The following is a 12,338-nucleotide window of genomic DNA, read 5'->3' on the forward strand; positions in this document are numbered from 1 at the left end:
GCAATAGTGACCAAGCAATTATGATATACTGGCACATTAAGTAAAAAGCACTATAAAGTAAGCAGTGAATTACAGAGTGAATGAATATACATGATAGGCTATGTTAATCAGTGCACTGCTTACTTTATAGTGCTTTTGACTTAGGGTATGTGCACACGATGCAGATTTAGTGCAGAACTGCAGCAGATTTTTCTGCAGCAGAAACGCTGCAGAACTGCACTGTGATTTACAGTACAATGTAAATCAATGTGAAAAAAAAAAAGCTGTGCACATGGTGCAGAAAAATCTGCGCAGAAACGCTGCAGATTTCAAAGAAGTGCATGTCACTTCTTTTGTGCAGTTCTGCAGCGTTTCTGCACCCCTCCATAATAGAAATCTGCAGGTGCATTTTTTATGCGTTTTTTGTGCGTTTTTGATGCATTTTGATGCGTTTTTTATGCGTTTTTTATGCAGATTTGTGCACAAAAAACGCATAAAAAACGCATAAAGAACGCATTAAAAACGCACCAAAAACGCATAAAAAACGCACCTGCGGATTCTGCCAGGAGATGCAGATTTAGTGCAGAACTGCAGCAGATTTTTCTGCACCAAATCTGCATCGTGTGCACACAGCCTGAATCTGCCAGTTTATCATAATGGCTTTGTCAGTAATACTACAGATAATACTTTAAATAACTGTGCACATGCAGTTGCTACTGTGAGCCTATTTATATGCTAATGAACGTTTTGATAGTTGATTATTATTGCTATATATTTACATGCTTCTATATATGTTCATAGTGCCATTCAAGCATTTATTTTTTCTGTATACAATGGTCTGACGCTCTATTGTTCTGTCACTGTCTACATGATCCATGAGTGACAGAGAACCCAGTACCCCTGTTCTTACTTTATATATTTTTGTCTTTAAATATTTTTCTTTCTATCTCAGTATTTATGTGTAAAATATGCTTTTACTATTTATATTTAATAAAATTGATATATAGTTTTCCATTCTAACCAACCAACTATGGCTTTTTTATTTTGATGCACTACTGGCGCAGTGTAAATGGCATATAACTAGGGTTGAGCGACCTTTACTTTTATAGGATCGGGTCGGATTTCACGAAACCCGACTTTTGAAAAAGTCGGGTCGAGTGAAATCGGCCGATCCTATAAAAAAGTCGGGGTCGGACGAAACTCGAAACCCAATGCAGTGCATTGGGTTTCCATGGTTCCCAGGGTCTGAAGGAGCGGAAACTCTCCTTCAGGCCCTGCGATCCATATTTTAGTGTAAAATAAAGAATTAAAATAAAAAATATCGCAATACTTACCCTCTGACGCGCCCTGGTACTAACCGGGAACCTTCCTTCCTTAGAATCAGCCTTCCAGGACCTTGCGGTGACGTCGCGGTGACGTCGCGGCTTGTGATTGGCCGCGCGGCCGCCCATGTGACCGCTCGCGCGGCCAATCACAAGCCGCGACGTCACCCGCGACGTCACCGAAGGTCCTGGAAGGGCTGATTCTTAGGAAGGAAGGCTGCCGGAAAGAAGCAGGGCGCGTCCGAGGGTGAGTATATTCCTATTAGGTATATACAGGTCCTTCTCAAAAAATTAGCATATAGTGTTAAATTTCATTATTTACCATAATGTAATGATTACAATTAAACTTTCATATATTATAGATTCATTATCCACCAACTGAAATTTGTCAGGTCTTTTATTGTTTTAATACTGATGATTTTGGAATACAACTCCTGATAACCCAAAAACCTGTCTCAATAAATTAGCATATTTCACCCATCCAATCAAATAAAAGTGTTTTTTAATAACAAACAAAAAAACCATCAAATAATAATGTTCAGTTATGCACTCAATACTTGGTCGGGAATCCTTTGAAGAAATGACTGCTTCAATGCGGCGTGGCATGGAGGCAATCAGCCTGTGACACTGCTGAGATGTTATGGAGGCCCAGGATGCTTCAATAGCGGCCTTAAGCTCATCCAGAGTGTTGGGTCTTGCGTCTCTCAACTTTCTCTTCACAATATCCCACAGATTCTCTATGGGGTTCAGGTCAGGAGAGTTGGCAGGCCAATTGAGCACAGTAATACCATGGTCAGTAAACCATTTACCAGTGGTTTTGGCACTGTGAGCAGGTGCCAGGTCGTGCTGAAAAATGAAATCTTCATCTCCATAAAGCATTTCAGCCGATGGAAGCATGAAGTGCTCCAAAATCTCCTGATAGCTAGCTGCATTGACCCTGCCCTTGATGAAACACAGTGGACCAACACCAGCAGCTGACATGGCACCCCACACCATCACTGACTGTGGGTACTTGACACTGGACTTCAGGCATTTTGGCATTTCCTTCTCCCCAGTCTTCCTCCAGACTCTGGCACCTTGATTTCCGAATGACATGCAAAATTTGCTTTCATCAGAAAAAAGTACTTGGGACCACTTAGCAACAGTCCAGTGCTGCTTCTCTGTAGCTCAAAAGTGGCTTTACCTGGGGAATGCGGCACCTGTAGCCCATTTCCTGCACACGCCTGTGCACGGTGGCTCTGGATGTTTCCACACCAGACTCAGTCCACTGCTTCCTCAGGTTCCCCAAGGTCTGGAATCGGTCCTTCTTCACAATCTTCCTCAGGGTCCGGTCTCCTCTTCTCGTTGTACAGCGTTTTCTGCCACATTGTTTCCTTCCAACAGACTTACCATTGAGGTGCCTTGATACAGCACTCTGGGAACAGCCTATTTGTTGAGAAATTTCTTTCTGGGTCTTACCCTCTTGCTTGAGGGTGTCAATGATGGCCTTCTTGACATCTGTCAGGTCGCTAGTCTTACCCATGATGGGGGTTTTGAGTAATGAACCAGGCAGGGAGTTTATAAAAGCCTCAGGTATCTTTTGCATGTGTTTAGAGTTAATTAGTTGATTCAGAAGATTAGGGTAATAGGTCGTTTAGAGAACCTTTTCTTGATATGCTAATTTATTGAGACAGGTTTTTTGGGTTATCAGGAGTTGTATGCCAAAATCATCAGTATTAAAACAATAAAAGACCTGACAAATTTCAGTTGGTGGATAATGAATCTATAATATATGAAAGTTTAATTGTAATCATTACATTATGGTAAATAATGAAATTTAACACTATATGCTAATTTTTTGAGAAGGACCTGTACTCACCCTCGGATGCGCCCTGCTTCTTTCCGGCAGCCTTCCTTCCTAAGAATCAGCCCTTCCAGGACCTTCGGTGACGTCGCGGGTGACGTCGCGGCTTGTGATTGGCCGCGCGAGCGGTCACATGGGTGGCCGCGAGGCCAATCACAAGCCGCGACGTCACCGCGACGTCACCGCAGGGTCCTGGAAGGCTGATTCTAAGGAAGGAAGGTTCCCGGTTAGTACCAGGGCGCGTCAGAGGGTAAGTATTGCGATATTTTTTATTTTAATTCTTTATTTTACACTTAAATCTGAATTCCGATACCAATTCCCGATATCTTAAACATATCGGGAATCGGTATCGGAATTCCGATTCTAGATTCAAAAGATCGCCGACTTCATGGCCGACCCCACACTGGGGTCGGGTCGGGTTTCATGAAACCCGACCTTGCCAAAAGTCGGCGACTTTTGAAAAATTTCGACCCGTTTCGCTCAACCCTACATATAACATTTCCCTACTGAAAACAATTTGCAGAATTACTATTGAATGAGTATTTAAAAATACCAAGTAAGGCTGGGTTCACATTGTGTTATGGTGGTATGTTTAACGGACTACGTTACACTGCGGCATTACGCGGTGTAAGATAGTCCGTTAACGCCGCCATAGACTGCAATGTCGGACGCATCGCTAGCGCACGCCCGCAATGGGCGTGCGCTAGCGATGTGCCGTCATTGAGTGACGGACCCGAGACGCGGGCTGCAGCGTTTCCGGGTCCGTCACTGCTAGCGCAGATAGAGCTAGCAGATGCTCCATCTGCGCTAGCGCTGTGCCAAAGTCGGCACTTGCATTAGCACAGTCCATTTAATGTATGTGTTGAACGAACTGCACTAACGCAATGTCAACCTAGCCTATTGAGCATCAAGCACATTGATGCTTGAGTGAGTTACGAGTCTCCAGCCACCACTATTTCTCCTGGTGTGAGTGCCCGCCTTGTTTAAGCACATGTTCTGGAACATCACTCATGCCCTTACCAGCGCACTCACTGGGATTGTCCACTTTAGTGACTGACATGTGGACAAGCACTTGTGGCCAAGGACGCTACATTTCTCTGACAGCACACTGGGTGAACATTGTGCAGGCCAGGGCCGAGTCCAACACTGGTACAGGGTTTCCTCCACCTGCTACATCAATTCCTGCACCACCTCATGCTCTTCCTCATCTGCTATCTCCAATTTGGTATCTCAGAGCATGTCATCCACATCAGCCAGAAGTTGGAAGCTCTGCAGCACTGCCTCAGCAAAGTGGCAACAGGTTCTACTGAGGCTAATTTGTGTAGGAGACAAACCACTCAATGCCATAGAGTTATTGAGAGGATTAACAGACAAGACAGATCTGTGGCTTTTGCTGCTGAAGCTACAACAGTCATGGTTGTGTATGATAACGGCTGTAGCTTGGTTGCGACTGTGAAGCTTGGCAAGCTCACACACATACCATGCTTGGCCCATGTGCTCAATTTGGTAGTTCAGCGGTTTCTGAAAACATACTCAGATTTGACAGTTTCTGGTCAAGGTACGCCATATCAGCATCCATTTCCATTTCCGCAAACAGACTACAGTTGCTGTCGTTCTGGCAGTGCTGCAGCAGCGCATGCAAGTTCCATATATTGCTCCATACAGTATATAATGGCCACATATATAAAAACAAACAAAGTTAAAAAAAAAAGAGAGTAATATGCCCCAGACATAATAGAGGTGGATAGGATACTTTAATAGAGTGCCTAAAATACTAAGCTCTAAAGATATATGGCATGCGAAAATAATAAGATATAATGACTCACCCACCAACACATCCAAAACACATTTCACAACTGCTTTCTCTGTTGACTTTTATACATTTACGTTGCTCCTTCACTTCTGGTATATTGTTTTGTCTTATGCGGTTTTTAGAATTTGGTTGAGTAAGTTGTTCTTCACTTAAGAATATTTGAGAAGCCCTGCTTGGGAGCAGAATTTTTGAGAACCTATAACTAAGATAATTTGTGTCAAAGTAACCTCGGGGCTATAATTATATATTATATTGTGTTTCACCTTTTCAAAGTGTTATGATTGTGTAGCAACATACTAGGGAAATTAGGTAACACACTAGAAACTGCAACTGACCATGCCGGTTCTGTATCTGCTGTGGCTTGGTGGACAGAGCAGCTGACCACAAAGCACAGGCTCAAGGGTTTGAACCCAGACTCATGACAATAAGCACATCTTGATAACAGTGTATGTAGCCTCTAGAGAAATGTCATGTACTCCTTGAAATACAAATGCCACAGGTTGTGGAGGTAGGCACTTTGTTCTAACTTATAAGTGGGAGTCTTGTATGAGAATATTCTCTTTATTCCTCAAAATTCACTCAAAGGGTGTTTGTAGACCAATTTACAGTCAATATCTGGAATTTACTATAATGCCCTACTCACGGTTTCCTAGCTAAAAATCCATTCACACTGGAATAATACATTAAACAAACTTTTCTAGGAACCTTTGTTCACTGTATCTTTGCATTTGAAACAGTCTTTGATATTTAAACAACTTGATGATCGCCCAATGAATTAGCAAATCCCTCATTCAGCAGATGAAATGATCTTTTGATCTGCGCAAAAGAACATCGTTCTCTGCAGCACATCATCCTGTATAAACCAGACTCGTGCTGCCGAGAACAATGACTTTGCCTTTGCACCAAGAATGATATATGATTGAATAAAGTCACATTATATTGGTCAAGCTAGTTTAAAAAAAAACTGAACAAAACGTGAATTATTTCTTGCTCTCTCATTATTCCAAGTTTCAAATAGTACTTGAGACCAACATAAATGTATAGAATTCAAACACCAAATACAAATTTTGTTTTTTACTTCCAATTTATACATTTATTCTTTGAATTAGAGATCCAAAGGGGTTTATTCTTTCTTTTTCTATTTCTGTTACTCTTTCTTTTTCTAAAAGTAAAAATATAATAAAAATGAAAATGTCACATAGCAATACAAACATTGGTATAGAGTAAGTATAAAACATGTATAGAGACATAAAACAGTAGGGTAGAAAGTGTAAAACTATTATGAGAAGCAAAGACAGTATGTCAATAATTACAATAATTAGAGTTGGGAAAATTTACTCAAGTGGAATTGAATTCTACTTTAAATTTACAAAAATCTGTATTTACCAGAAGGCGGATTTTGTGTAATTTGCTCCATTCAGACTTAGCAAAATGACAGCTGGCTGACTGGCTGCCATTTTGGTGAACCATAGAAGGCCAAGAAAAGGTAAAAAAAAAAAAAAGAATATTCCTTTAATTTTTCACCTCTGTGGATACTTCTCCCCTATAGGTCCTAGGCAACTTTTCCCATCATAGGGAAACTTCAGACATCTTCACACTAGGCCGGGATATCTAGGTGGGACTAATCCTGAGATGACCCTCCATGTGTCAGAAGTCCCAGCCTAAAGTACAAGTATATAAAATCGCATATCAACCTAGTCATGGCCAGAAGTCTCAGCCTATGATGAAGATGTCCAGGGTTTATTTTACTGCAGCAGTAAGAAAAGTCAAGGAGGACTGTTTGGGGTACTGTGAGCAGTAGAAATGAGCATTTAGGTGAGTATTAGTTAATGCTATTTTTCTGCTTTTCAACATCTTACAATTATGCCCTAGAGTCTTTCCAAGACCCCAGATCATAATATGGGACATTCAATTCATTGAGGTAAATGAACTTCCCAGAACCTTTAAAGCTCAACTAATTATTATCACACTGGCAATTTAATTCTCTTGAATACAACATCAGATCGCAGATATAAAGGTGTCATTTTATTCAGCTTCCTATGACCTTAAAGGGAACCTGTCACCTGAATTTGGCGGGACTGGTTTTGGGTCATATGGGCGGAGTTTTCGGGTGTTTGATTCACCCTTTCCTTACCCGCTGGCTGCATGCTGGCTGCAATATTGGATTGAAGTTCATTCTCTGTCCTCGATAGTACATGCCTGCACAAGGCAAGATTGCTTTGCGCAGGCGTGTACTATGGAGGACAGAGAATGAACTTCAATCCAATATTGCAGCCAGCATGCAGCCAGTGGGTAAGGAAAGGGTGAATCAAACACCTGAAAACTCCGCCCATATGACCCAAAACCAGTCCCGCCAAATTCAGGTGACAGAGTCCCTTTAATATAGGCGGCTCAGGAAGGTTGATACTACAGACAGATTCCCTTTAAGGATATATAAATTCAAAGTTTGAAAATTGCAAATTTTCTACATTTTATCAAATTTAGAAATTTTCATAAACAAAAGGAAAACATTAAATTTACCACTGACATTAAACACAAAATGCCCTAAAAAAAGAAGAAAACACATTGTCAGAAATCACTAAAATATATAGGATATGCAGAAGCATTCCACAGTTATTGTGGTCATAACCATGGATACCTAAGGTCCTGCAATGCCTGGACATGAAGAAAGAGACACAGTGAATCAGAAAAACTATACTACATTTCTAATTAGAAGTATTTGCTAATATTATTATTATTACACCTACTACATATTGGGATTGGGTTTTGGAGATGGGAATACCCCTTTAAGATATTATAATTTATATAATGCAATATATTTCCACCACTTACATCAAGAATAATCCCTTTTGCAATTGAGTCAGGTTTTCTGTGCTGGTACACACAGTCACTGTCGCAGACACCACTGCAGCACTTCAATGTCCAAGGACAGTCAAAGTTATTTTCACACGGGCTTCCTGTGGAGAAGAAACAACACGGAACACATACACTAGAAGCAAAAATGTTTATGTTTTTCCATTATCTTTTTTCTAGAAAAGAGAATTACTGTTTTACGTAATTATACATGTGTAAGGAGGTGGCGGGGGCCCTCAATTGCCTCCTCTCTCCTCTACACCGAGCCCATGCGGTACCCCCATGGTTGCCTCATGTTTTACATTGCTATGATGTGTAATGTATAATGTGCTGTATATGCTATGTAACTGCATTTGTACATAGTTAGTTTAGCGACAGAAGGAGTTAAATAAGGGGGCCGTCCAACAGGCTTACAGGAGAGGGACTTCCTGTCCCTATAGCAGAGCCTGGGCAGGCTTGCCTGAGGCAAGATGCTTTTCCCTGCCAGGAGCAGAGGGTGCCCAGTCAGGGGGACATCGGTTGCCACAGACTGTTGGGCAGTGTGGACAGGTCCTGGTGTTGTAGGACCGACTCCAGAAGGACTTTTGTAGTTCCCAAACTGGATGGGAGCTGTTGTGATGGTGCCGTCTCATGAAGTTGCAGGGACAGAGCTGGAAGCATTGTGTTGTTTACAGTAAAGCTTTCCCGTTGGAACAGAACTGTGGCATGTGGTGTTTTCCTGAATACTGGTGATGAAGGTAAATGACTGTACCACAGGACTGGGACTTCACTTGTCTGTTTGTATGCAAGGGGCCGGGGTGCTCACTAACTCTGTCTTAGTAAACTTACTAGGCCATGACTACCACCCCGTGCCAACTTGTTACACATGTAATGGTGTAATATGGACGGTTATACACCTTTCCCACTGAAAATGAAGGTTTTATTGTGCATTGAACCTTATAGGCTCTAAGGTGTGCAGTTAATGTAATGTAATGTGAAGAATGTATAATTTTTTATGTAGAATATATAGGGTTAAGTGTAAGATAGAGGTATAGATAGAGCATTAGACATACAGTAGATAAGGAATGGGAAGTGCAGTAATGGGCACTATAGAATCAGGAAGTAGTTAATTATGGTCAAAATCTAACATTTTGGCCAACTGATATCTTATGTGAAAGAGGGTCCTTAGTACTCAGAATCCAATATAATCGCTGACAAACAATGGTTTTAGAAAACACAAATCGGTTGGGACCAGCCATTGGATGATCAACATCTGGAAGAAGAATACAACACACCATAACATTTCTAATATATTAGCATGAAACAGAGATTATTGGCATTGGAGTTTGATCTTGCATTTTGCCATGTGAAAGTGCTAAAAAATTAGGGTGCAAAGCCTCATATTCTACCTTACAAAAATGATAGGAACAGCAACAGACCCCTGCCTTGGGCAGTAAAGTTGACTACTTTAATGTCTATCTAATAACTTTTTTACCTGAAATAATTTCCCTGTGAGCTCCATCAGTGATGGTAACATCCCTGGTTCACCACAGGAGTCCAAATCTCTCTCATTATGCCCTCAATAGTATATAAGTTGGGAAAAGGCAGAGGAAAATGCAGTGCACAGAGTCCGAAGATTTGTATGTATTTTCCTTTAGTCACTGTTTATCTTTTTATTATCAGACAATCATAAAAGTTTATTTTTTTTGATTCTTGGTTACTCACTAAAAACTGGTGGGAGACATTCAGTCGCACATCTCGCCTTACAGCATTTTAGGCTTCCTTCGCAGTTGAAGTCATTGTCACAAGCTTGTGTTGTACAGCTTTCTTTATCTTTACACATAGGAGAGCAGGGCGTAGATGTAGAGGAGATGAGATCTTCTTCCACTACTTCAGGACATCTGCCTGGTTTTCCTATATTTTTTGCAGCTTGAGAGAAAGAGTTCAAGAATGATATAGAAGCTGAATAAAGCAAGTGATTCTGCACATAGAAACATTATTATAAAATCTTTGAATGCAGCAAAGCTTTACTTACTAGAAGGTAAACAATGAATCTGCTGCAATAAGTTTTCCTGGGATAAGTGAATCTGATCAAATTCAAATTTGGCAGATTTGCTCAATTTCAGCCAGGAAACTAAATAAACTTTGAACAAATTAAGGGCACATCAAATCAGCTAGAAAAAGATTAAAAAATCCCACCTCTCTTCAGCCTTCCCCATACCATTACCTCCAACGCAGTTCTCCGGTAAGCACCTGTATCTGCTTATTTATCTTCTGTCTTCCACGTTCTTTTGAGTGTCTACCACCGCTAATCCTTCTCTAGTCCCCATGGCGTGTATATGGGGAGCGACACATGTTAACGTGCATCTTGTTGTCCATGGTCACATGGGGCAATACAAACAATATATAGTAATACTAAATGTCCATGAAAGAGTGGTTTGCCAGATAAACACTCTCAACAGGTTCAACAACAATATCCGTTAGGGAGCAATTGCCCACAGATAATAAGTGATTCAGGCATAGATATTAAAAATTAATTTTTATTTAAATTAGATTAAAAACCTTGAAAAATAAACAGGGCTATAAAACCTCCATAAGGAGAGACAAGTTACACAGGTACCATGATTTGGACAAATGTCAGGTATGTCTAACAAACAGTTTATGTTATGTCGCTAAATTATCTATTAAAAAATTAGGGTGACATATCAATAATTACCCATTTACTAACACATGTAAAAGGATGACGGAATCAATTGTATAGATAAATATTTTGTATAAATTAAATAATATCCATAAAACCTCCTACTGTGGCTGAAATCAGAGCCATATCCCGGTGTTAAATAAGTAATTAGCAGTGATGGTCAGTCGTTATCATGGTTTGAATAGAGTAAGAATGCAAAAAATGCAAGGGTACAAAGCATGCTAGTGCGGATAGTTTGGACCATGTAAATCCGGGATGCTTACCGCAAGTCTGTAACCTGTGCCCTTCCCTCCTGCCCAACGGGCGCTGTTTCGCTGCTCGACATGCCCCCGGAAGAAGCGAGCAGTGAAACGGTGCCCGTCAGAGAAGGACACAGGTTACAGACTTGCTGTAAGCATCCCGGATTTACATGGTCCAAACTATCCGCACTAGCATGCTTTGTACCCTTGCATTTTTTGCATTCTTACTCTATTCAAACCATGATGACGACTGACCATCACTGCTAATTACTTATTTAACACCGGGATATGGCTCTGATTTCAGCCACAGTAGTAGGTTTTATGGATATTATTTGATTTATACTAAATATTTATCTATACAATTGGATCCGTCAGCCTTTTACATGTGTTAGTAAATGGGTAATTATTGATATGTTACCCTAATTTTTTAATAGATAATTTAGTGACATAAACTGCTTGCTAGACATACCTGACATTTGTCCAAATCATGGTACCTGTGTAACTTGTCCCTCCTTATGGAGGTTTTATAGCCCTGTTTATTTTTCAAGGTTTTTAATCTAATTTAAATAAAAATTAACTTTTAATCTCTATGCCTGAATCACTTATTATCTGTGGGCAATTGCACCCTAACGGATATTGCCAGCGTAGCTCCTATTCTTTTTTTACGCTGTTCTGCAGTACCCCGTAGCGACTGCTACACTTTGAATGGAGCTGCGTTCAGTAGCTCCCATCAACGTGTTTATATCCGGTCGCCATTGGAGCAAAAAACAGCTGATAGGAGGGGGCACCCTCACTGTTCTGCTATTGAATACCTGTCCTGTAGATAGATTGTCAAATCCCTAATCCTGGACAACCCATTTAAGCTTTACCTAAATTATCAATGCCATACAATATGTTTCCATAAAGGATTTGCATGCAGCGTTCTAGGAACACTCACCCCCACTTGCTTCTTCCAGTTCTTGAGAGATGGCCGAGGCAAGTATCCCAAACAAAACTAGGACAACGAACATCATAGATCTACCCATAACAGCAGATGAGTAAGTGATGATTACAGGACAGAAATGACTCCGATATGGAGTTCCGATGTTTAAATTATTGTGAAATGTCCCCGGGGATTGGTTCCCCAGAAAAGATTACATCAGTATCACTGTATATTGTGAGGAGGTAACCTGATAAGTCTCCTACACTTACATCTCCAGGCGACTTACATAAAAGGTAATTGGATGATGTCCTGTTACTTTTCCTTGACTAAGAGCAAGGATTTCATGAGAAAATATTAATGTCTCTGTAGACAAAAAAAAGTGGAAACATAGAAGACTCCGGATGTAGAATGAATTACAGCAAATAGATTAGATTACATCTCACGCATGTTAAAAATACAAAGTCATGTTAGAAAATGACGAAGAATGAAACACATAATACAGGTTTATTAAACATCAGTGATTCACAACACAAGTACTGTATGGAAACCCTTGTAAAATGTTTCATTAACCCTGTGTGAGCGGTGACCAGAGGGGAGTATGTGGGCGCCAGGCAGTGACTGCGGGGAGTAAGGAGCGGCCATTTTCTTCCGGAGTGTGCCCGTCGCTGATTGGTCATGGCTGTTTCG

The 12,338-nt window shown here is 40.7% G+C and overlaps 1 protein-coding gene across 1 annotated transcript; it reads right to left on the reverse strand.

Annotated features, from left to right (window-relative positions):
• Positions 1–4,879: 4,879 nt before the first annotated feature.
• On the reverse strand, positions 4,880–11,803 carry LOC138665742 (WAP four-disulfide core domain protein 5-like). Its single transcript, XM_069753499.1, has 4 exons — positions 11,667–11,803; positions 9,515–9,718; positions 7,790–7,914; positions 4,880–6,119 (listed from the first exon to the last, which is right to left on the reverse strand). The coding sequence occupies exons 1-4, from the start codon at positions 11,752–11,754 to the stop codon at positions 6,105–6,107; spliced, it is 432 nt and encodes a 143-aa protein (XP_069609600.1). The 5' UTR covers positions 11,755–11,803; the 3' UTR covers positions 4,880–6,104.
• Positions 11,804–12,338: the final 535 nt, after the last annotated feature.

The sequence above is a fragment of the Ranitomeya imitator genome, chromosome 2 (assembly GCF_032444005.1).
Source record: "Ranitomeya imitator isolate aRanImi1 chromosome 2, aRanImi1.pri, whole genome shotgun sequence".
Lineage (NCBI taxonomy): Eukaryota > Metazoa > Chordata > Amphibia > Anura > Dendrobatidae > Ranitomeya > Ranitomeya imitator.

Bases quoted from the DNA above. Each gene is read 5' to 3' on its own strand.
- LOC138665742 (XM_069753499.1), bottom strand. From the start codon at position 11,754: ATGGGTAGATCTATGATGTTCGTTGTCCTAGTTTTGTTTGGGATACTT. The intron at 9,719-11,666 runs GTGAGTGTTCCT...CTTTCTCTCAAG, and splicing joins ACTGGAAGAAGCAAGTGGGG to CTGCAAAAAATATAGGAAAA. The intron at 7,915-9,514 runs GTGAGTAACCAA...TCTTCTCCACAG, and splicing joins ATGTCTCCCACCAGTTTTTA to GAAGCCCGTGTGAAAATAAC.